This window comes from Ips typographus, linkage group LG4 (genome assembly GCF_016097725.1).
Source record: "Ips typographus isolate SLU linkage group LG4, UJ_Ityp_2.0, whole genome shotgun sequence".
Classification (NCBI taxonomy): Eukaryota; Metazoa; Arthropoda; class Insecta; order Coleoptera; family Curculionidae; genus Ips; species Ips typographus.
The window spans coordinates 1,678,977-1,705,738 of NC_138425.1; the positions used below are offsets into that span (position 1 = coordinate 1,678,977).

At 36.8% G+C, this 26,762-nt stretch overlaps 1 protein-coding gene across 1 annotated transcript in view; it reads left to right on the forward strand.

The window, feature by feature from the left end:
* Positions 1 to 1,523: 1,523 nt before the first annotated feature.
* The window catches only part of LOC145728828 (homeobox protein EMX1-like), a 30,616-nt gene continuing 5,377 nt past the window's right edge, over positions 1,524 to 26,762 (forward strand). Inside the window, exons 1-2 of the mRNA XM_081979368.1 lie at positions 1,524 to 2,555; positions 13,208 to 13,380. Coding sequence (XP_081835494.1) covers positions 2,015 to 2,555; positions 13,208 to 13,380 — 714 coding nt within the window. The 5' untranslated portion in view covers positions 1,524 to 2,014. The remainder of the gene's footprint in view (positions 2,556 to 13,207; positions 13,381 to 26,762) is intronic.

Sequence of the window (26,762 nt, forward strand, 5' to 3'; positions counted from 1 at the left end):
GACCTAAAAAATCGTTGTGTTACTCTCATGGAGCACAAATGGGGTTAAAAGTCATTACATTGAAAAAATTACACATCTAGACTTATATGTCAATGGAACTGTCACGTTTTGACAGATTGGACTATTACGATAATTTATCCGCGAGAGGGCTTTTGCATGGCACACTAGATATGTTTTGCTAAGCCGCGGTTATATTTGGTGTACTTTCACATTAAACAACAGAAATTCTGCAATAGTTGTGAAATGTTTTATTGTTTTTCTATTTGTTAATATCAGGTTTTGATAAAAAAAGTGAGTATATAATTAATTAGTCGGACTATAATGGTGAACCTGCTTTTATCAATGCAAATACAATAATACTACAGATAACACAACAACATGCTATTTGTGTTAGTTAGTTGCTATTTAAGTTATTTATCAACAAAAACGTAATTTCGTCAACAATACGCACCTGATAAATATTTTCATGGAGAGAGTTTAAAAACTAGATCATTTCCAGCAAGGTTTTCATAAGCTTTAAATAAGTCGGGGTTCCTTTCGAAATTAGGAAACTTGAACCTCTTGGTTCATAGTCTGACACTCGCATATCACAATATTACTCACAAAACTCACGAACAACACCCTTTTAGTACTTTAGTGAACGATAATCAAATTTTAAATGCAAAATAAATGTTATAATGACAACAACAATGACAGCTAGTAATTAGTCGTTTTCTTTCGGATCCAAACGCGGTACGATCCAAAAATCACGTGGCCTGCGTATAATTTTGTAATCATAAGGTCATGTGATTTTTAGAAAAAAATCAAGTGGCTCCCTCCGGCGGCGGATCGAAATAGCTGTTAATCAAATGTCAAATTTTGTCATGGCCTCCTATTTAAGATGGAGATCTAGTTGTCTATGAATGCGTATAATTTTGTAATCATGGGTCATGTGATTTTTAGAAAAAAATCAAGTGGCTCCCTCCGGCGGCGGATCGAAATAGCTGTTAATCAAATGTCAAATTTTGTCATGGCCTCCTATTTAAGATGGAGATCTAGTTGCCTATGAAGCATTTATTGCAATGATACTCGCACATGTCTTGATATTTCTAAAATAATTTAAATCCTGAAACAATTGAGAACAACACGGACAATAAATCAAGAGAAAACATATTAGAAACGCCTCGCAATAATTTAATCTCTCTGGGTCGAGTAAATTAATTATAAAAATAATCGGGTAAACAACATAAAATGGTAATTACCGCAAAGTCGACACGAAAAAGGGTCTCGGTATAAAAAAATAGCTGGGTTATAATTAAATCAGATCTCGGTCCATTATAAGCTATAAAACGGTGCCCATAAAAAGCGGGCGATATTGTAGAGCTGACAGGCGGCATTAAATAAATGAAATTACGGTCGTCGGCCACGCCCAGTTGCGCGCGCTCCTTCACCGCTAGGCGGCGCGGATGTTAATTGCGGAGAAAAACAAACGCTGTAGTTACGACGAGGCATGTTATTTTCTAAAGACTCCCGCAAATTGTTCGCCAACCTGTTTATCTTGCACTTATACAAATCGTAAAAGTAATATCCCGGCGTTTATGGAGTTTAACGGGTTTTTTCCGTGGCGAGCGGAGAGGTGAAAAGAAGAGGAGGTGCCGCTGGCTTAATGCCATTTCAGTCGGAAGAGCGGACCAATAGGGAGGCATTGTGAAAAGGTGAGGCGCAACCGACAAGAGCCAATAGGAATGGGGTGCCACCTTTCTCGATTTCATTCCATACTCATTCTTGTCCCCTCCTACGGATTAGGGCGATTTCACCCAGATCCCACTTATTAAGTCGAGAGTTCTGAGAGCGGTAGCACGTTAACAGCACATTACCTCGTTAAAAATCCGATTTATGTGCTCAATTAAGGTAGCGGGTGTGACGTGCGGCACATGATGCGGTCGGATACGTAACCGTCACTTATTAATAAGAAAAAATCGCGATTAGTGAGTGAAACGCAAAGTGTACTTTGCACAGTTCGGACAAAACAATCATGATGCCTTTGGCACCAACACCAGTTTTACCAGTGCCGTCCAAACCAAAAATCGGATTCTCCATCGATTCCATTGTCGGGGGAGCGACAGGAACCAGTCCCCAAACCTCCCCGGTGCATTATTCCGAAAGTTCGGCGCCGCTGTCGCCCTCCAGCGATGCGGAACAACGTCTAAACGGTTCGCCCAAAAATTACAATTCCCCTCAACGCTCCCCGTTGGGATCGCCCAAACCTCCAATCATGGTACCGGGAATACCGGCCCACAGTCTGGTACGACCCAATCCCACGTACGATCCCAATTTGGTGCCAAAAAATGGTTTTTTACAACCGGAAATGATGCACAACCATACAGGACAGCATCCGTTCGCTTTGGCCGCTCATTTTCAAGGGGCGGCTTTGGCGGCCGCCCTAAGCGGCGGACAACACGGTTTTCCCGGGCAACCGTCCCCACTTACCCATTCACAACCCAGAGACAGTTATCCGTTGTATCCATGGTTGCTCAGTCGACACGGACGGATATTTTCACATCGGTTTTCCGGCGGTAAGTCTTTTGAATCAGATTCTATCAAAAAATTACAATTTTGTTTGCTACAAATATTACATTTATACTTATGGAACAGTGGAAATCACAAACTAGAAGGTGATTTAGGCAAATACTGCACATGCAGACTTACCATTAAGTGCACAAGTGATAAATTCTTAAATATTTTAAAAACTAATTTTCTAGTAAGAAGTTTAGTGCAAAAACGTATGTATTTGTATCCTACTCTATCACATGTCTTTGAAATAGTACGACAAAACACTCTAGTAAGTGTCTAAGTTTACACTCACTATAAATTTGACAATTTTGTAAATACTTTAAGGTTATGACACAACCATTTTAGCATTTTTTTGCTTTAAAACGCATCTATGATAATCTCTTGTTAACATTCTAAATTCAGGAGGCTTTTTGATAATTTTGGGATTTACGGGGTGTCAGAGTATAATAATCTCGAAAACTGTAAAAGATTCAGAACTATAATAATTGGAGCAAACTTGCACAATTTAGAGCTCGATGATATGCCGTTTTCATATCTGAGGAAATCTGATTACTTACGGAGATATCCGAAAAAGAACACAATTTAGGAAAAAATACGTCTTCTTGAAACATTAATATAAGGTTGAAATTGGCATAAAATTTATTAGGGTTGTAATGGGATTTGTCATTATAATTAAAATTCCTTCTAAGCGATTTTTGACCTTATTTACATAAATTGGTCTAAGGTAGTAAATTAATAGTGTAGACACAACATTGTGCAGACAACCATATAATCCACAAAACATGTGTTTTTGTGCTAAAATTAACATGTTTAGGAACAAAATTTGATGTACCTAATGTTGAAATTGACATGAAGCTTCTTAGCGTTCTAAGGAGATTCACCGTTTTAATTGAATTTAATGTTATACAATTTGAGTCCTTATTTACAGGCTTTTGTGTTTCTGTATTTTTTTGGATATTATACTATAAATAACACCACAACATGCTATTTGTGATGCTATTTTATACTGTATTACTCAGGTAATAAGTTATTTATCAACAAAAAAGTAATTCAACAATACGCACCTGATAAATATTTTCGTGGAGAGAGTTTAAAAACTAGATCATTTCCAACAAGGTTTCCATAAGCCGGGGTTTCTTTCGGGATTATAGGAAACTTAAACCTGCTAGACGTTGCTTTTGGTTCATAATCTGACACAAAACTCACGAACAACACCCTTTTAGTACTTTAGTGAACGATAATCAAATTTTAAATTCACAATAAATGTCATAGTGACAACAACAATGACAGCTAGTAATTAGTCGTTTTCTTTCGGATCTAACAGCGATATGATCCAAAAATCACGTGGCCTGCGTATAATTTTGTAATCATAAAGTCATGTGATTTTTAGAAAAAAATAAAGTGGCTCCCTCCGGCGGCGGATCAAATGTCAAATTTTGTGTTGTCATGGCCTCCTATTTAAGATGGAGATCTAGTTGCCTATGAAACATTTATTACAAAATTACTCACACTGATATTTCTAAAATAAATTATTTGTTTTCATTTATCACACATTATTTGTTCAATTTGAGTCCTTATTTACAGGCTTTTGTGTTTCTGTATTTTTTTGGATATTATACTAAAAACGGCTGAACTCGAAACTGTGCAATTTTGCCTTAATCTTGTAGAGTATTGATTGCTAAACAAGTTTTAAAAACCTACAATACCAGAGGTTCTAACAAAGTTAAAAATGACATTTTCCCAATTTTTGAAAAGTTTATAATGCTATTTCCACCTAATTTAAGGTCCCTTGACATTTTTTTTTTTTAATTCTTCTAAACTTTCTTGTCAATTTTGGATTAAAAACATGCATACATTGTCACACTTTCTCTGACAGAGTTGCTGTATTTTATAATTCATTGGTGTGGCAACAGTGCAAGTATTGTCGTTTGTCAAATGTTCTTATAACGTCACTGAAACTTTCTGATTTAAACTTACCGTGGCAACACTCTGTGTATATAAATATACAGAACTAAAACCGGGGCTTTTTAATGTATGACGTGCCTTTAATTACGAGTTTTATACAAGGGCATAATACATATGTCGAGTAACGTGAAACGAGTTAATTATACCCCCCGGGTAACACACACGTCAGATTTGACGTTTGGCGCATCCGTCATTTCGTGACGAGTATATTATTTACCGCATTATCGGCTTAACAGTCTGTTAATTGCGATAATTTTTGAGTTCAACCTGCCCCTTTCCGGTGATCGTTTCTTTTTTAGTAGCACAGAATTCAGAGTACACCCAGTGCGCTGATTAGTGTTATGGTCTTAGTTGGCTATGGTTTGGATTGACAGCTGTCATGTAATAATTGTTTATCAAGTTATCCAAGACGTACGCTTTTTGTGACAATTGCCATCCATAGGCGACCTGACCATAACAATTATCGAACACCCGTTTCTTATCGCGTACGCCTCGATCGAGCTGTCACGTCAACGAGTGACAGTTACGAAAACACTGCTAATTACGTAGTCGGAATTAAAGTTGATTAGGCTAATTAAACCGCCTCCAAATTGTCCCAGTCACATAATAATAATGAATCACGTGTATAAGCAGGAAACCGACCAGGTGCTTACAATAATTCATAACTAGTTATTAATTTAAATAAGTTTTAGTCTACGTCAAATATTAATTAACGTGTGTTACTAATTAATTAGTTCCGTTCAGACTGTTACAGTAATATGTGTCAAAACGTTATTGGTTTGTTCTGGTTGTGTTCTAATGCATTTTGAAATGAGCAGAATTCAAAAAAAAAAATGCTGGCGTCACAAAAGGATGACGTCACAACCGAAAAAAATTGCATTGTTGCCATACAGTAGAAAAATTACTGTGAACTGTCAATTATACAGTTTCGGTTAATGGCATCCTCTTAGGTGGGAACCATTGTCAGAAAGTCGCTGTAATGGAAAATAGGACACACTGTATTGATATAAAACGTAAATAGAGCACTTTACACAAAATGCATGATTGTGATATAGAATAAGCAAATAATAAAAGATTTTTTGATGACAGTCAAATATCAGAGATGGAGATAACGGACAAGTGCGTAAAGTTGGCATTACTGCTCATTATTAGCAATTGATGTTGACAGTTGGCAGAAACTAGTTTTATTGTAAATAAAAGTTGATAGTGTAAATAATAAAAAACGCTGAATAAATGGAATAACATCAACAAACGAAAAATCTTAGGTTAGAAATTGGAAACAGTGTTGCCAAATCAAAATATTTAATGGCGGTAGAATAATCAGTCAAAAAACAAAAATAATCATTAATTTTTGCTATAAAAACCGCACTTCAAAAATACAGATTTTTCATTAATAATTGTTATTTAAGTTTTGACATTAGTGACAGATATCACGTGGTTTTAAAAGATAATTTCTCTTTATATCAAGTACAGCAAGAAAATCCTGATTTTTGCAACTTTAGAGCATGGTTTGACAGTTTTGACGTTAGTGACAGTTGTCACGTGATTGTAGAATACTATTTTGTTAGACGGTCACGTGACAATTGGCAAAATAACTGTCATAAATCTCAGAAACACGTTTTATATCAAATAATGCAAGAAAACGTTTTTAAACCCTGATTTTTGCAACTTTTGAGCGTGGTTTGACAGTTTTGACGTTATTGACAATTGTTAAGTGATTTCAGAAGACTATTTAGCTAGACTACGCAGTGACAATTGCCAAAGTAAGTGTCACAAATCTCAGAAACACGTTTTATATGAAATACTGCAAGAAAACGTTCATAAACCCTGATTTTTGCAACTTTAGAGCATGGTTTGACAGTTTTGACGTTAGTGACAGTTGTCACGTGATTGTAGAACACTATTTTGTTAGACGGTCACGTGACAATTGGCAAAATAACTGTCGTAAACCTCAGAAACACGTTTTATATCAAATACTGCAAGAAAACGTTCCTAAACCCTGATTTTTGCAACTTTAGAGCATGGTTTGACAGTTTTGACGTTCTTGACAGTTGTCACGTGATTTCAGAAGACTATTTAGCTAGAGTATGAAGTGACAATTGTCAAAATATCACTGTTAAATCTCAGAAAATCGTCTTGTTTCAAAAACTGTGTTAAAATGTAATTCTAGCAAATTCTAGTAAAATTTTGACAATTCTGACAATAGTGACAAACATCACGTGTTTTTAGAGATTAATTTGGAGTAAAAAAATGACTGTTTTAAGCGCATTTTTAGAATCCTTGTTAAATTTCCTATTCAAGGAACTAAAAAAGTATATGAAAAGTTTCACAATCAACGTAATGGCAATAACGCCACCAAAAGGGGTAGAAGATCGGAAGAAGAACTACAAAAACGGTAGACCTGGCAACATTGACTGGAAACTAAATGACAGACATGGAACCGACAGTTGACAGACTGAATGTTGGCATGTCCCATCCATCTAAACGTGACAGCTTGTATGCCCGTCAAATTATTCATCGAATTAACAACAAGTACTTAGAATATCACGGGTAGAGACGTCACGTCCGTGAATTTTCGATCGTAAAAAGCGAAAATAACCGTCGCGGGCAATTTATGTTAAGAAAAAAATGGTCATTGTGGTATATGAAATTACTCCGTGGACGCCTATTATTTCCAACTCGGTAACGCATGGCCGTTTAACGCTCTCGGTCTTGAATAAAATATCAACTTCTTCTGGGCAATAAGTTTGGTTTATGGTTCCTATTAAATACCTTCCAAGGAAGGTGACGAGGTGAATAACAATTTGGCTCGAACTAAAATGATAATAATTATTGCTTTCATGCATAATACATTTTCTGCGTTATATTGCTTGTAGATGGCGTTGCTTGAGCTCGCCTGTCAACTGTCACTTTCCAATCCAATACAAAAATGTAATCGGACACGATCCTTGTATGGAGATTCAATTTTCCGCTATTAGGATTTTAAATGGGTTTATTAAAATGAACGGTCTTAATATTATATTCTATTAAGGCCGAGAAGGCAGCACCGAAAATATACAAAAGAGTGGCAATTTAAAATTATGATAATTTCTGTTGGATATAAAATACGCTAAGGACCCAAAATCATGGGTTCGTTGCTGGAGATAGGCATCGCACGTATACATAATAAACCTCCGAACGGCCGTAATTATTTACACATTAGCGGAGTCGGCCGTAATTACGTTTAGGAGTTTTCTGGCCGTTATTAAGTTTTGAGTTTTTCTGAAATTAATACCTTAATAGCAACGTAATCGGTCGCCGCACTAAAAACGCCATAATTGGCTCTTCAGTTTCCTAACAGCGCCATTAACTGCGCTAACTTCACGAAGATAAAACATGCAAAATGTTGCCTACGAACGGGCTAATTATGCCCGCGGGCCTTCCCATAATTTGCTTTCAATTAAATGCGCTCTAAAGTGATTCGCCCCATCCTAATTGCGAATCCATGCAGAACAGACGACTTGTTGCCTTTTGTATCGAACGCACATATTAACACGAATGCTTCTCTTATTACCAGCTCCACTAAACACGAAACATTACAACCAAACCAAAAAAATAACCTGAACAAGTGTCTAAATTTTGCCGGTAAAAGAAAATGTTTGAAACTGACATTAGCCATACTCCAGTGCTTTAATGACAGTTTAATACACCTGCGCCCATTTTTTTTCACGAAAAGTATTGTAAACTTGGATCCGACACAGTGCAGATGTAATTATGTAGCAATTAAACCTCCCCCTTGCCCCCCCCCCCAAAAAAAAACGTCACAATTCTCCTATAATTATTATTTAATTAAACAGGTCCGTTTATACTGCCATTAGAACGTTAACTGTGGCATTTAGGAAACGGTCCGGTACCCATGGAAAAAAATGTTAAAAAAGTACTAATTTCGGTTGGCACCCGTGCGATTGTATAATAATAGTTACGTAACAGCTAGAAATTATATTGCATTGTTGCCGTAGTGTAGAAACTTACTTACTCACTACTACTTATTATACCAAATGCAAATTGTTTCAGTCACACGCTTCTTTACTGTTTGAGAAATAATTCAACAGAAAGAGAACACTGTCAGGTCTGTTTGACAGCACAATGGACTTTTAACAGCAATGTCAAGGATTCCAGCTACCTGGCAATATCAATATTATATTTTTTGTTGATATATTATAGTTTGACGTTGATCGTTTGCTTGCATACATTAAATTTCAGACTTTCCATTTACGCTATCATTCAGTTCATTGAACATATTTAACAATTTCAACTGTCATGTGTCTAATATTTCTAAATGTTGACATCACATTCCTGTTTATAGTTGGTGATTGGTCAAAAAAAGCAACAAGCTGGAAGTTGCAAAGACATTGCAACTATAATCAAACTTTATTAACAGTTTACTTTTGGCAACGTCGCTTTTAATCAGTTTGTGAGTGCAAAAGAGGCAATACATGAAACAGACATTGTTTTTAACGTTCCAGTGGCCTCTGGCAGCCATTTTGAATTGCCAGAGGCCTCTGAAACCTTCTTAAGCTTACTATGAATTGTTTTTAACGTGCCAGAAGCCTCTAGCAGCCATTTTGTATTTCCAGAGGCCTCTGAAACCTTCTTAAGCTTACTATGAATTGTTTTTAACGTGCCAGAAGCCTCTAGCAGCCATTTTGTATTTCCAGAGGCCTCTGAAACCTTCTTAAGTTTACTATGAATTGTTCCCTATCCCTATTAGTGGCTCGGCTTATTAAAATAATTGAAAAACGCATTCGCAGATGTCAACATAAGGAAGCCACTATTAGGGACAAGGCATCATTTGCACATCCATATCTCTCTATTGAATATTATTGTTTTTATTTTGTAAACTTTTTCTTTCAATCTTTCCGTTTAAATGTACTTTCTACTTTTGATATAATACTGACCTTAAAATGATCTTCACAATCACAACAGTACAAGGCAGTTGTTGCAAGTTTACATCTTGCCAAAGTGCACCATGTAACACGTTTTTCGAATTTGCTGATTTCTCGGCACAGGTAGAACACAGAAACACCATACAAAGCATTTTTTAGCTAAACTATTAGCATTTGATGTTTGCCGCAACAAAAAATAAACAAATTCAAAGCCAAAACCATAAATAGTAAAATAGGGTTAGGGTGACATGATCTTCTTTCTTGAAGCGTAATTAAATCAACGTTGCCAAATCATTGGAACTCACGAACAACTCTCAACAACGTTGCCAAATAGTGAAAAACTGCATGTGACGTCATATTTTTTTTTAATGCTCAATTTTTCAGTTATTATAGTTTTAAATGAAAATCGCAAAACACACGTCTGTAATAATTCACCGAAAGCTGTTCAAAACGGTAAAAAAAAATTGTTTCTCCCCATTCTGTATAGCTACAGACTTTGCATTAGGAATTAGAGAGTTTCAATTTCAACACCCTGTATATTATACATTTAGGTGTTAATTAAGTTGTTTTTCCTACAGAAGCTCGATTAACGGACCGAGAGAGATTTATGGACACCGGTGCGGTTAAATTTCCCTGGTCGGCCACCAAATTTCGGGGTGTATAGGATATGGGCATACAAACATCCTCAATTAACTGACTTTACGATAACTCTATCGCCGTTTCGTTCGCAATAAAATTTACATATTTCCAACGATAGTAATTAAGACTAAAAACGGTCCAAAGTGAGCCGCCATGTTAATTAACGCGTTATCCTTATCGCCACCGATTCGATTCGAATTAGAGGGAAATTATGCTAAATAATGTTGTATGTGTCTCTGTGTGTGACTCAAAGTCAAGTTCCTGAATGTTAGCAATAATTTAAAAAAGTTTATACAGTTACCTGTAAAAATGTAGTACCAGAATGCTAAAAATGTTATGCATTTATAAATTTACTTAGGTCAGGTTAGTGTTGAAGTTTATCCTGGACATTGAAGAAGTCTATAGATAATATTTATTATTACAGTGCTTTTACCAACAAAACACCCTGTAGTTTCACGGAGAAAAAAAATCACACCACAACCACATTCAGAAAACTGACCGAACTAGTCAAACTATATTCGTTTCATTCCTGCAGCTTGTAAAACAAAGATAGAGTCAAATGATCGAGAGGGGCAATGTCAAACGTCAAACTTTTTGACACTCTCATCCAAAGTGACAGATTAAGCCAGTATTTGCCTTGTTTACAGTGTGACAGATTAAGCCAGTATTGCCAGTATTTTAGTCATTTTTGTAGCTACCTGGGGCTCAGGGGCTATAGCCCGACTATCTGAGCTGCTGGCAAAATACCCCTAGCTGGTAGTGTCAAAAAAAAAAACCAGTAACAACAACAATTAAGCCAGTTGTGTGGAATTATTTACTTAGGTCAGGTTAGTGTTGAATTTATCATGGACATTGAAGAAGTCTATAGGTAATATTTATTATTACAGTGCTTTTACCACATTTTGAAAACAAAACACCCTGTAGTCTGTAGTTTCACGCAGAAAAAAATCACACCACAACCACATTCAGAAAACTGACCGAACTAGACAAATTATATTCATTTCATTCCTGCAGCTTGTAAAACAAAGATAGAGTCAAATGATCGAGCGGGGCAATGTCAAACGTCAAACTTTTTGACACTCCAATCCAAAGTGACAGATTAAGCCAGTATTTGCCTTGTTTACAGTGTGACAGATATTTTAGCCATTTTTGTAGCTATTTGGGGCTCAGGGGCCCTAGCCCGACTATGTGAGCGTCTGGCAAAATACCCCTAGCTAGTAGTGCCAAAAAAAAACCCAGTAACAACAACAATTAAGCCAGTTGTGTGGAATTATTTCAGAGAAACTCATCACACTGAAGGTAAACAAGACTTTTTTTATTCTTTACCAACATAATTGGTCTCCAATTTGTACCACTTTGTGTATAAAAGACGTTTTGCATATAAAGAATGCCGTTCGGTAACTTACCCAGTCGCAATGAAATTCCCCCCCATCTGTTTCAATAAGTAGTCACTAGTTCGCCTATTTATTTACTTACATTGTTGGGAATCAACGGGGCTTTAGCTTAAGAACGGATAAATCATCCTCGAACCGTCTCTCTCGTAAATATTTATTCGGAATCAGCATTTTTAATATGCTTTCTCTGCTAAAGCCCGCTTAGGCGATCCCCGACTCGGACATTAAGAAAACAAATTAAGAATCGAGTGGGCTGCCCACACTCAGCCTCCACCACCATAAAACATCGACAATAAGAACTAAATGCCACCGGCTACCGCTCGTTAGATTATTTTTTTGATCCTAATACAGGCTCTTTTAATATAATGGGAGTTCGTTAATGTTAATTGCTGAGGCAAGAAAAATATTGCGAGGTGGCAACGTGGCTGCATTGTTGCCCCAGTACAATGACAATAACGTTGTTCCCCTTTGAAAATCAAACGCTGAAAAGGAAAAAGTATACATAATAAAAAACGGATCCAATCCGCATTCTGAATGTCACATTTACGGTCTGTCGAGCCGGGGGCCCTTTTTTTAAAGGGGCGTGAAAACTAGATTAAGGGCATTGTTAGGACCTATTATTAAATTAATTCGAGAGAGTCAATCATAAGCCAGTTAGGGCCTCGCTAAAGAATAGATTAAAAACGATACGATCTAACGAGCAGCCGTCACCGTTTGATTTTTATTGTGCCGATTATTATTGACTTGGTCTCTGCATTGTCTGGCTGAACGTGTGGGACGATTTTCAAATTTGTTTTCTCCGTATCGGTTAATTTCAGGTTAATTGGTCGTTTAGCTGCGCAGCTTATCTGCACGATCCGACTCTTTCATATTTAGATGGGCATCTGTATTCATCGTTTTATCCCAGCCACTCATCAGTTGATTGCTTATTTGACACGTATGTCGGTTATGTATTTAACACACTACACGTGAGTATAGTAAAAATCACAAATTAGCTAAACTTAGTTAACCATCATTCCAGGTAGGAAAAAGGAATGTGGCTGCCGAAAACCTTGAGTAGGGTCAAAAAATGCACTGTTTCGGCATTATTAGCATAATCATTTCAGGCCAAAAAAAAAAAACAATCAAAAAGGCCGAAATACCGGTGATGTGTTCATCGAAACCATAAATTACGCATTGGACACCTGGGAATTGAAAAAAGTGTCCCTTTTCACATCTTTCTATTTATCCTCGTTCAACCTATTGTAGTAGTGAGGTCATTTGACAGTTGACACCCAGTCAAATTAGCCGCGTGCGTACCTACATAAAATATTCGTAAAACACGTGCTAAACAATTGAACGGCGCGAACTTGACAAATTTGCCAGCGTATAAGCGCCTTAAGCGAACACATACGGCACGACCAATAAAGTAAGCAGACCCACGTATAAAGCCCCATATACACTCACAATAGAGTTGTGTGTCGCGATTTCACGAGTCAATTAGCGCGTTGCGTGCTTGCGCATCATTAGCCGCGAAGATCGTTACGATCCGAGCGATGTGAAGTTAGCTGTGCTCTCCACCTTGGCCAGCTTCGATAAGCGTTCATTATGGCGAAAAACGGACCTGGCAGCCCATTCCCCCCGAGACTCCGTACCTTATTATTATTGTATTAACTGCAAATTGAACTTTAGTACGTTTCGACTTGTTTTCAATCCGTTGCGCATGTTAAGAGACTGTAATTTTGATTCCAGGGCCGGATATCCCCGGTTTTCTGCTGCAACCGTTCAGGAAACCGAAAAGGATACGAACGGCGTTCAGTCCCTCGCAACTCCTGAAACTGGAACACGCCTTCGAGAAGAATCACTATGTCGTGGGGGCTGAAAGGAAACAGTTGGCGCAGTCGCTCTCGCTTACCGAAACTCAGGTTAGTTCCACTTAATATAGCAGATTAGTTTTGATTGCATAATTTGTGTGTGTATGATACACCAAACTTATGAGTGAAAATTGTGGTGGTTTTATAGAGTCAATCAAGTATATAAAAGGGAATTCCAAATCCTAACCTAACCTAACTTTTTTAAACTCACTTTTGTAAACTGAAAAGACATTATTGACATTTAAAAGAATGGACTAGCCCTTGTCAATTTAAAAGCCTAGACAAACGTGCTGCCAATCATAGAGAGGGTGAGACAGGACAGGGCCAAAACAGGCTGATCCCAGTTTTTATCAAGTTACACGACATAAAGATTGAGGCTGCGCGGATTTTTAAAGCGATGAGATGAAGCACGTGATAGTCACTGTCATGGGCATATAGCCATCACGTGGTAACAGTCCGAATACGTCACACGATGCATCAAGTTTTTGAAATCGCAGTAGGCGATGTGAGATCGATGACAGATTTCGGGCAGGTTATACGACTAATCGGTAAAAGTAACAAAGGTTTTTTTAAAAAAAACGCATTAAAAACGAGAAAAAAGCACAAAAATACAGAGTGCAGTAGGTATAATAATAGAGGTTAGGTCGGACAGACAATTCACAGCCTACTTACACTTTTTCGCGTTTTGCTTGTACTAGCTCCACCTTTCTATGATTGTCTTTATCGCACTGGGTCCATTCTCTTGAATATATCAATTCAATTTTCATGAATCAACAATAATTAGAAGTGAAAAACACAATCGGCGCCTACACAACATGATCAACCAAATTTTTATCAATCAACTATAACCTAAAAGTCATCCTTGTATAAATGACATCTGACAGATAACCATCGAAATAACACAATAAACTGGATGTGCCATAAATCTGTATCAACTCTGCTATACATAACAAATAGGAATTTACAATTTGGGAAATTAACGATCTAATTAGTTCAGAGAATTCAATTTAAATTTGCTATATAATATCCTGATTTGCCGTTTGACGTCTCGACATGACATAACGTTTTCGATTGGCAGGTTTAGTGCAAAACCAATGTATCTGTATCCTGCTCTATCAAATGTCATTTTAATATTAATTAATGACATGCTCGAAGAGTTACAATTTAATCAACATCCAGTGCGTCACGTGACTCTAAAATCGCTTGCTGTATTTAGGTCACGTGCGTTGCATTGTCAAATTGTGATTAACACAGTGTGGTCCAAATTGGTGATGCATGTATTGGGAAAACGGTAAGAGCTACAGAGTTGGTTAAATGGGGAAAGTTTTAGAGAATTTTATGTGAAACTTATTTCCGGTTTCCAAATTGAATTATCTTTCTCCGTTTTCCGGAAAATTGGGAAAACGTTAGAGGCTGCATTTTAAACTCTCTTTAACAAAGCCAAAGAGAGTTTTGAAACTAAGACATAAGGCACTTTTTTACGTAGAGAAGAGAATAATAAGAGAGAAAGAAGAAAGAGAAAGATAATTTAATTTGGAAACCGGAAATAAGTTTCACATAAAATTCTCTAAAACTTTCCCCATTTAACCGACTTTGTAGCTCTTACCGTTTTTGAGATCCCAATACATCACCAATTTGGACCACACTGTATACACAAGTATTTTGGTTGTTTACCAAGTTGCCCTAATATCTATGAAACCTACTCTTTTTACATTTTATTTTAGGTCTCCATTAGTAAAAAATATAGATTATAATGTTTTGTTAAGTAACCGATTAGTGGACAGTTGTCACGTGTTTTTAAATAGTACACATACAAGCAGTCACGTGATTTCTGACTGTTGGCACATTATCTGACATACAAAACAGTTTCATTGAAGATTCAACTGTTTTGGTTGTATGTTGTAATAATTTACATTTATCGTTGGGTGTAAATCTTGGGTGATCATCGGTGAACACGTTAATGACAGAATTGGCACTTTGTGTCTGAAAGCAGAAGGATTTGGTATTATGTAAACATAACGTGAAGGAAACGAGGAGCAACAACACGTTTCGAGTCCATAAAGCGAGAAGTAAATTAGCGAGCTGCTTCGGAAAAAAAAAATTACCATGGCAAATGAACGGCTCATAAAATTCGAATCGGCCTCGAAACGGTGATTATCATACACCAAGACGCTCCATTTCGGATAAAAGGACGGATAAGAATCTCGCTAGTCCACCACCTCGAGACGTAAATTTGTCCTGTTTGCTCACATCTGCATCGATCTCGGTGATTTTTAGCAATAAACCGTCGCGTATTACTGTTATTTAGTCCCCGGCAACGACATTATAAATTAATTTAACAGAGGAACGGAATGCGAAAGGCAAACCGAAGAGAAGAGAACCAAAGGTAGTATTAACCCGTAGCTTTTGCGATTGAAAAACACGCCCCGGGCCTCCGAGCGATTTGAGGCAATTTATTAGTCTAAACCGGCGGTCGAACGTGTTATTAAATTTTTAATTTTGATCACTTTACGTTATCAATAATATTAATTAAGAGGCCGAGAATAATGGTTAACGGGCAGACGTGGAGGGAGAAAAAACCGTAGGTAGGTATACACCATATCCCTCTTCGACCGATGGCGCAGATAATAATACCACAAGAAGTGCGGTTTGACCACGGCTCCCATTTATAATACCATCATATACGAGATGCTTATACAAATTAGTTTAATACGGTTTAACTCGAGTGGAAAATTAAATATCACCGCTACCTACCAACAAACGGTATCTCTGTTCAGTCTGTCCGTCCACAGTGTCTTTCTACAAAATATTGGTAAGCTTTTCACTGACAAGACTTAGTAGGGTTTGACCACAAAACATACAAGATTGTGGGGAAAACAATAATATCTTTCTGTCGTCTGTCAAGAAAAGAGTGTTTGAACTAAGAACAATAATTGGAAAATTGCCCCATAAAGGGAGCAGAAGCCAACCTCCCCCCTGTTAGTTCACGAAGGAAGGAAGGAAGAACAATGATCTACTGAATGAAACTGAAAATATCACTACTTTTACTACTGCTACTCTTATTTGGTTAAAAAAAACCAATCCAGATATCTGATGGTTTTTCTTTGGGCCTTGTACGCAGGATTTTACTGTTTTTCTTCTAAAGTTTCTCTTTATTTTAAATATTTGAATAACAAAATATAAAAAAGTAATCAAAAATATGTTCACAAAAGTCATACCAACTCATAAGAGTTTATTGGTCCAACAAAAACCAAACAAAAAAGCCTTCAAAACCAATGTTTTAATAAGTGTTGTTCGGGTTTTTGATTCTGAACTGTTTTGACTATGGGTTTGGACCATTTGCACGATAATTTTTATATAGTGCTGTAAATCAGTATACAGAAACCCTTATTGCAATCATGCAGATGGGCCAAATCAGTTCCTGAATGGTTCAGAGTCATGAACCCGAATAAAGTTATAGGTCTGTTCGCAGAGAGAATCTCCAACTAGTAATCAGAGAAATAGATATGGTTCATTTTTTTTTCCCGTGGCGGTTACGTCATCAAGTGCTCCGCCATATTGAAATTTACGCACGTCGTTTATTACAAGCTAGGCTATCCATCTTTCAATTGACTTTGTCTTGACTATTGACAAATTCAAAAGACAGACAAAATGGCGTTTCAGGCTGCCATTTTGAATTTCCTGTCAAAATATTGACTTGCACCTCATTTTAAAGAAAATTTCACGTAGTTTCAAGAAATGACAGAAAAAATGGCGTCCCAGGCCGCCATTTTAAATTTTCTGCCAAATTATTGACTTGCACCTCATTTTAAAGGAAATTTCACGTAGTTTCAATAAATGACAGACAAAATGACATTCCAGGCCGCCATTTTGAATTTTCTGCCAAAATATTGACTTGCACCTCATTTTAAAGAAAATTACACGTAGTTTAAAGAAATGACAGACAAAATGGCGTCCCAGGCCGCCATTTTGAATTTTATGCCAAAATATTGACAGTAAAGTCTCGGGCGCACAATACGCTAAATATGATCGACTGCAATCGGTTAAAAATCGATCTCCGACTTGATGGTGACGTAAAAATCGTCACCGGCACCGAGCCGATACGGGCAACATTGCGCTTATGGGATTAAGCAATCCTTTACTGTTTACCGTCCTTGATCTAAAATAACCGACAATTTGAGGAACTATTCTCTGCCACAACATTCCCCACTTTCAGGATTCTCTTCCTGTATGTACAAGTAACCACCAGATGGTGTTATTCTTTCAAAAGATTTGAAAATAATACACAGTTGGTCGGTTAAAGAAGACGAAAAAACGGGGGGTGACAAAAGGCGCTACATATTATTATAATAATAAGCGATTGGGGGCGATAATGACACGGCGCCAAACTGTCGCGACATTTTTCTTGTGTTATTTAATTTTTCAGGAAAATGTTAGGTTATTTTTTTAAATAAATAACGGTAAAAAAAAACATGTAAATGGGGGGTTGTTGTCGGCGCAAATTACAGAAATGTGTTTCACCGTCCATGCGATTAAACGGAAAGACAATCATCGTGTCGACCATGGGAATCGAACAGTTGCGATTCTTCTCCGGCTACTTAACCATTCCCGTAGCGACACGACATTCCGAGAAACTAGAAAACCACGGCCAATTAGACGTGGTTTTATTCAGGCCGGTGTAGGAGTGGAAATATGGCGGACAAATTAAAAACAAAAACATTCAAACTAACAACAAAATACGAGAGTCGTCTCAGAATTTGTATATGCATGTGGACGTTTTGAAATAGCAGCCGTTAATGGTGGCCGGTATGTAAATTAATGATTGGCTAATTATTATATATGGCGGGTTTATTAATGGCGGACGCGATGTGAACGTCCTCTCGCGGTATTGTTCGTCTATAGTCTAGTCTGTACCGAATAATTGATATGCAAAACAAAGTGTGAATGAACATGCAACTATTTGACAGTGGGCGAGTACCCACCCAGCCTACAAAAATAGCAAACAGCACTATTAATTCTAGGAAACAAAAAAATTCCATACCATTCAAAACTGTGTTTAAAAATGACAATCTAGTTTGAGATTGGTCAAAAATGCTGCTTTTTTTTTGACCAATCACAAACAGTGCTGATGATTATCTCAAGTGTAGATAAGCTTCAAATGTCAAACCAGATTTCCTAACAGCCTGATAATTTGAAAGAAAGCAATAAAAACAGCAATTTTGTGGCCCTCTTTGTTTCGCAGAAAGCTACACGTCCTTTTCTAGCTATTGATAAAAAAGAGAAGACAATACTAAACTGTCAGATAACATAATAATTTTTAAAATAAACCAGACAGTATTAAAGACAGTGTTGTTAAATCAATTTTGAGAAACTTTATCAGTGTTAATTAACCTGAAAAATGTAAAGTAAAATTATTTGGATCGGATGATTGTGGCTCTAGAAAACTTGTATTTCATAGAAAATCAACGTAAAGTTTGTCAAAAATAAAAAGCTTCATCAGTGATGTGAAAAGTGCCATTGCATGACATTAGACAACCTTCTGTTTCCTGTACTTATGCAACCACACATACAACAGTGTGTTGTACTAACCATAGTCTATATAATCTAAATGGAATAACTATTCTAAGTTCAAAAATGCAGTAATAATCTTTTTTATAAATATATTTTGACAAAATGGTTAGGTTAGGTTAATTGGATAGTTGACAGGTCACATGACGTCTTCAAAGTTGCTTAGGACCAATTCCAGATCTTTATATGTGCAATCTATTTTGTATAATTTTAACTAGAGCAAAAGGTGGCTATGGATTATCATGGTAAGTCCACATTGTCAGTCAACCAAAGTGTCAGCCAATGGGTGTAAAAATTTTGGCACTAAAACAAAATAACGAAAACGTGGCAACATTGGTAAATGCGTACTATTAATGCGAAATTTAAATTGGAACGTTTCATCAGGGTGCCGAAATACAATAAAGCAAATCTCGACGTCGTAAAATGAGGGGATGTTTAGGGAGACAATTGTTCAAATAATTCGCCCAATCATGCTCTATTATCCCGACAAATCCCAGGGGTAGCGTTCGGTCGATAATAGGGTTGCGCGCGCACATCCCTAAGCGATCAACTTACGCCAGCTATTAAGGGATGGCAACGAAAAAGGGAGCGTCTCTTCTCTCCCTTCTGTGTGTGTGTACACCTTTTGCCTGCGGGAGCCGCGGATGATCCTCATTGGCGAATGTACGACGCCATGTTGGAGCGTAATATAAACGGTAGTGTTTACATTTTAGTTCGCACATCTGCCGCTCTCTGCCTCCGCACCCGAAACTGGAACGGGAACGCGGGGTTACGCCGAATTGAATTTCTAATTTATCGCTTTTGCTCTCTCTAGTTGGCTATTATTGCAGTTGTCACTGGTTACAGAGTTTCTCCTTTTATATATCTGGTCGTAATGTTCGTGTTATTAATGTATTAATTCGAACGGCCGTCGTCGTTTCGGTCCTGTGGGGATGATGCTTAAACATGAAACTGCTTTTACGTCCATACATTTACAATGTTGCCGGTTTTTTTTTTACATTTGTCATGCAACCGTTATACTTACAAGAAAACTTTTCTACAGTTTTAAACCCAGAAGCTTTGAGGAAAGAAAAGGTTTATCTGATGTTGCCAAAGGGTTATAGATAGTAGTTGGCAGCCATCTTGCAATTACCGTCAAAAACATTGATAGCCTTGCAACATGAAAAATTTGACGTTTAAAGTTGCCAAAACCGTCAATATAAGATTGGTTTGCAGAGGCAATCCCTCACTGGTATCCAACTCAGAAACTGTAAATGTCAATTTCATTGGTTGAATGCTCACGTGACTATGACTTGTGGCCAATGGATGTATGGTCCATTTATTTTCCCGTGGCGGTTACGTCATCATTTGCCTTTCTTGTCTATTACATGCGTTCCGAGCGCGATAGAATTTTTGACGTCATCTGGTCACGTCGGCAATGAATCAGGACGACAAGGCTCGGAAAATCGGCCGCCATTGTTGACAAAAAGTAAACAAAGAGACATTTTTTATTTTTGATATAAATTTTACAATATTTTAACGAGTATTTTGATTTAACTGCGATACTACGTGTGAGACTAGATAATGTTTGTGTGTTTCGGTAGTCAGTTTTGAAAATGCCACCTTAATACACTTTACAACTATCAAGGGGCCCAGTGAAACATTCTGAAGGAACTAGAGTTTGTGGAACAGAAAAAGATGCCTTTTCTAATAGAAAACACTGTCACAATGAAACAGTTCATATATTTACTTACTCCCAAGAAGAGTTTTTACAAGAACACTACAAAAACCAAGTTTATTCAAGCCAGTGGTTCTCGAAGAAACATGGATATAGAGTAAAGATGTATTTAGCAGAAGCTGACAAGGTGATTTACCTAATACTATAAAAAGGACTCTGGTAGAGGTATTAATGAGCTGCTAATAAAAAGTCCCATTATCAATTGCTCTAAAAGACTCTGAACGAAAGGTGTTTGAAGTTATGGTTATAATGGTGTTGTCAAAATCCATATGCAGAGTGTTGAAAAAACAAATTTCTAATAAGGTTCAGGTAATATTAGAAAGATACAAGTTACTGAATACATAAATTTGATTAAATGCCGGTTTTTTGATATCTCCAAAACTAACAGAGTTAGACCTAAAATTTAACATTTTAACCATTTCTTTGCCAGGAACTCGGCCGGATCAAGATTTACATGAAATCTGCCAAAAAAATATTTACAATACAATATGTGATATTATGGTAAAGGAAATTTGACGCCCTCTAGCGGCCAAACGGTGCTATCAATCAAGTCATGTGGGGATATTTTTGGAAACTTTGAAATCTGATCTATCTTTTGTTTTCTATGACATTTTGACGTATCTTGCCAAGTAAGGAAGTAATTTAGGGTCAAATTGCAGTCAATCATATTTAGCGTATTGTGCGCCCGAGACTTTACTGTGACGTCAGGATCCATTCGCCGCCGGGAAACAATTGAGCAATCCTTTACTGTTTACCGTCCTTGGTTTTAGATGACGTTGTTTACTGACATTATAACGTCAGTGTAATTTCAGACAGTGACATCTATTGTCCAGTAACTAAACAAATTTCAACCACAAACCATTTTTACTGTTAACGTCTTGAAACTGCTGGAATTTTGCCAGACTGCATCAAAGCTGGGCTGGGTCAACTGGATAATTTATGAACCCCTCGTTTCCACCGACTCTCTCTCCTCCATTCGAAAATTGAGATAATTCAACGACACACTCAATTAACCCGATCGATTCCCCCTTTTCCGTAGCGACGCTCTGCGATCCGTCCATTATCGTTTTCTTGTCGGGAACGCATCACGAACCGGGGATAACATTACGAGCCTAATAAAATGATTAACCGATTAAGATCGAAAAGGGGGGGCCCCGACTCTCGATTATTTTAAGCTCCGGTTTCGTCCGTTCATTTGTTTGTGATGATAATTGGAAACGTGCGGTTAAATGGTTTCCGCGTATATTTTAATGGAATGTAAACAGTTCATACGTGTGCCTGGCTCCAGATTAATATTTGAATTTTTAATCGTCGCCCCCTACCGGTTATACACGTTAGTCAAATAAAAACTCGGACGGTCCGAATTGCCGTTTAATTGGTTTCAGGTTCTGATTTTTTTTTGTGGCTCCACGTCTCTATTTTTTATTTTTTCGCAAAAAAATTCCATTTAATTGTGTATTGCGGCCGAAATTCAGTCAGAAGGAGTTAATCCCCGTTACCGCAAAGTGAGTGGTCAAAATTACCTAAACCACACTTTAATCTCTTAATCCCGTCGTAAATATGTACGGTGATGGCTAATAAAAATTTCAAAACAACTGACAGTTTTACGATTGTCAGGTAGCCAACATAAATTAAAGCAGATCCGGCAAAGGCATTTTTTTTGTTATTTTTGTCAAGAATAAGTACCGTCAAAATTATGGTTAAATACAACTAGAGATGGGAAACCATGGGGGTGCATTCGTTTGCACCGAGAATTACCAAGAATATGCACCCGGTGCGTGCAAAATTTCGTCGTTAAGTCCGCAGCCCATGTGACAGATGACGCTAAAGACTTGTCCCTGTCCAAACAATAAATAAATAACCAGAGTCGGAAAATTTTACTGTCAAACTTGTCATTGTTAATGTCGAACTTATCATGAGATAATTTAACCGCCATTTGCACCGTCGTACTTTAAGGATAGCTTAAGTTAATTGTGGTTTAGAGTGTGACGTTTTTCACCTGTACTGTCACAGTCTGACCTACACTTAAATTAAGCTCGGCTTAGAAAACGACGGTGCAAATGGGGGTAAATGATTAAAAGTACATTAAACTTTATTTGAATTGATATTGGATTGTTGTACAATTATTATAATTAAAAGAGAATTATTTTTGAATTTTCAGCGTTTCCAATTTTTTCCGAAACTTTCTGAAAAATGTCCTCAACACTTTTCAAAATAATATGAATTTTGAAAAAAATATTATTTATAAATTTATCCCTTCTGGACAACCCGGTATAAAAGCTTTAATCTTTCGGTAGCCTGACATTTCTATTATAAATGGTATACAGGGTGATCAAAAGACAATTTCAAGGGCTACAAATTGGTATATTGAACCACCCTGTAACTGTCAAAATAACAGAGTTACGGACTGTCAAAATCAAACATAAAACAACTCAGTTTTAACAGTAAATAACTCACTTATTCGACGTTTTAGATAAAAACCCTATACAGAGTGGTCAAAAGAGAATTTCAAGGGCTACAAATTGGTATATTGGTATAAGGGCTACAAATTGCTATAATTGTCAAAAAAACCGAGTTATTGAGAATAGAATGGAGTAGTTTACGGGGTGATTCAATGAATTTCTAACATCCTTGTAACTTGTTTAATTTTCATTTTATAAAAAAAATACCAAATATGAATCTTGTAGATATTTGCATATACTTTATTCCTAGATAATCTATCAGTATACAGGGTGTCCCAAATTTGAGCGACAAACCAAACTTATAATTTTTTTATTCCATTTTCGGAATCTACGTCAAATTCTAGGCCTACTTGATGTAAAATGTTTGTATCGAGTTCAATTGTTTTTGCTCTAGCAGCCTACTTTGACCACCCTCCTCGAAAGCAGAAATTTTGGTGCACTTTTCCAGAAAATTGTCCATAACTCGCTTATTTGAAACTCCCTGACTGTACTAAATTTTTTAGTGTTTTTTTATGTCATTTGATAGGGAATTTAGTGAGGATTCCAAAAATGTGCTTAAAACAGTAATTTTCTCACTCCAAGTGGGTTTTACAAGCGATTTTGTCTCTGACTGTCCTTACAAACTGTCTTTCTGGCAGTTTAAACTTTGACACTATTTTTCTCCCTGACTGTACTAAATTTTTTAGTGTTTTTTTATGTCAATGGATAGGAAATTTAGTGAGGATTCCAAAAATGTGCTTAAAACTGTCATTTAGTCACTCCGAGTGGGTTTTATAGACGATTTTGTCCCTGACTGTCTTTTCAAACTGTCTTTCTGGCAGTTTAAACGTTGACACTATTTTTCTCCCTGACTGTACTAAATTTTTTAGTGTTTTTTATGTCATTTGATAGGGAATTTAGTGAGGATTCCAAAAATGTGCTTAAAACAGTAATTTTCTCACTCCAAGTGGGTTTTACAAGCGATTTTGTCTCTGACTGTCCTTACAAACTGTCTTTCTGGCAGTTTAAACTTTGACACTATTTTTCTCCCTGACTGTACTAAATTTTTTAGTGTTTTTTATGTCATTGGATAGGAAATTTGGTGAGGATTCGAAAAATGTGCTTAAAACTGTCATTTAGTCACTCCAAGTGGGTTTTATAGACGATTTTGTCCCTGACTGTCTTTTCAAACTGTCTTTCTGGCAGTTCAAATTTTGACACCACTTTTCTCCCTGACTGTACCAAATTTTAGAATGTTTTATAACGTCATTAGATAGGAAATTTAGTGAGGATTCCAAAAATGTGCTTAAAACAGTAATTTTCTCACTCCAAGTGGGTTTTACAGTTGATTTTGTCCCTGAGTGTCTTTTCAAACTGTCTTTCTGGCAGTTTAAATTTTGACACCACTTTTCTCCCTGACTGTACTCAATTTCCTGGTGATTTTCATGTTATTAGATAGGAAATTTAGTGAGGATTCCAAAAATGTGCTTAAAACTGTAATTTTCTCACTCCAAGTGGGTTTTACAGGCGATTTTGTCCCTGACTGTCTTTCTGGTAGATTACTTTGACACCGCTTTTCTCTCTAACTGTACTCAATTTCCTGGTGCTTTTCATGTCATTGGTATAACAAAAGAGAGCTAATGAACGAAGCTATCACGTGACGTTGTGCGGGCACGACTATTTTGTTATTTTCAAAATTAACCTCAACTGCCTAAATACCTTCAAATTAATAGCACAAAAATGTTAAAAACCATTTTTCAATTTTTTCCGGAAAATTTCCGAAAATTTTACTTAATCCCGGTAAATAACCAAACGGAAATTAGTCACGACATTTCCTTGTTTTCCTTATGATATTTTAGATTTTTCAACAGAAATAAGATTTATAATGTCAGAACAAGTTGCAGAAGATACCAATCTTTAAAGTCATACTGGTTTTGGAATCAAACTTGTGGAAAATAATAACTGATTATTATCGATAATTGACGCCTGACAGGGCTCACTGTCAACAAATGACATTCAAAAAACTTCTCATTTGACAACTGACATGTGACAGTGCACCCATCCCTAGTTACAACAATTAAGAGCCAAGAAAAAGAGAGAAGAAGTAAACTGGTGGGGTTTAGGGAAAATGACGCCATCACTCACACCCCCTCTCGGCTATATGCAAAAGTCCGCGTCATATTTATATTGTCTGCCGAAAATATCGTTTTTGGTCCCCGGGGCGGCGTCGGCGTCCCGGAAAAATAACAAATGACTCGCGCACCGGATATGGCCAAATTGTCCCCGGAACGATGCGGGGAACAAAAAGGAGCGAAGAAATCGACGATGTCGATTTAATATTTGTGTGTAGGCAAAATAAAGTGAACTTCTTCTGTATGGGACCGAAATCATTTGTCAAATGTTTAATGGCTTGTGAATCGTTCCCGTTTTACGAAGCCCCGCTCGGTGGGTGTTTGTCATATTTGAATATGGTTCGGCCTTTTATGCTTCGTTCGACTCGACGTCTGAACGAAAATAAAAGTCCCGAGCCATTTTTCTTTTCGCGTAATTACAACGGATTATGAATGGGGGTTACACCCGTCAGGACGGGACTTTAACGTTTCATCTTAAAGATACGCTGGCTAGTTTGTACACACAATCAATCAGCTGACGTTTAGTGCAAAACTAGTGTATTGATGGTGTTTTACTCTCATGTCATGTAATCTCACTGAGGTCCTATAAAAAATGTTCCTATCTGGTCAAATGGCAGCTTTATGATACCGTAATAATCAAAAATATGTTCAGTAAGGTAAATGGTTCTTATGTTATTACCAAGAACATTCATTCAAAATTATTTTTCTTGCTCTCACATTGAAGGATGCTTTAAAATGTAACTCACATACCTGTGCATGTAACAAGTACCTAATAAGTTTACTGTACTAGAAAGCGCTTGTACTTACCATTGAGTATAGTGTTGGAGTAAAATCATCCCACTAATGAGTTATCCGCTTCTTTGTAAAGTATAAAACTTGTTGGGTTGGGCTTTTTCCTGAATTGCTGTTACAATGTGGCTTGAAAAACTTATGAACGGCAGCAAACAAAAATAACTTACGCAAATAACCTCAAGTTTTGATTTTAAACCGTAAAAATTCATCTAATCCTTAAAAAACTCAATTTCCACAATACAAACTGTCACCACTATTCCCGCCATATTGGAATTTTTGACAAGCCACCGCCTTCTCTACAAGAAAGCCAAGAAGGTGCATTCCAAAAATTCCAATATGGCCGAAATATGGGATTGACAGTTTGCATTTGTTTGTATTGTGGAAATTGAGTTTTTTGAGAATTAGACGAATGTTTACGGTTTAAAATCAAAACTTGAGGTTATTTGCCAAAGTAATTGTTGTTTATATGTTTATTGTTCTAGTGAAAGTGTAGTTTGTGTTCATTTTATTGTGTTATCACTATTGTTATTGTTCCTTCATTGTTCTATAATTTGTTGTTGGTTTTTTCAACTTAAATTCTATTGCCTCTACAATATGCCGTCACACTTGTTGTTTGCCAAATTGTAAAAACAATTTGGAGAAAGGCCCAAAAGTGTCCTTTCCTTTCCAAAAGACCCTGCTCAAACCCAACAGTGGTTGAAAGCTTTGAACTGGAATGATTTTACTCCAACACAATACTCAGTGGTAAGTACAATATGCTTTCTCATTCAGTAAACTTATTGC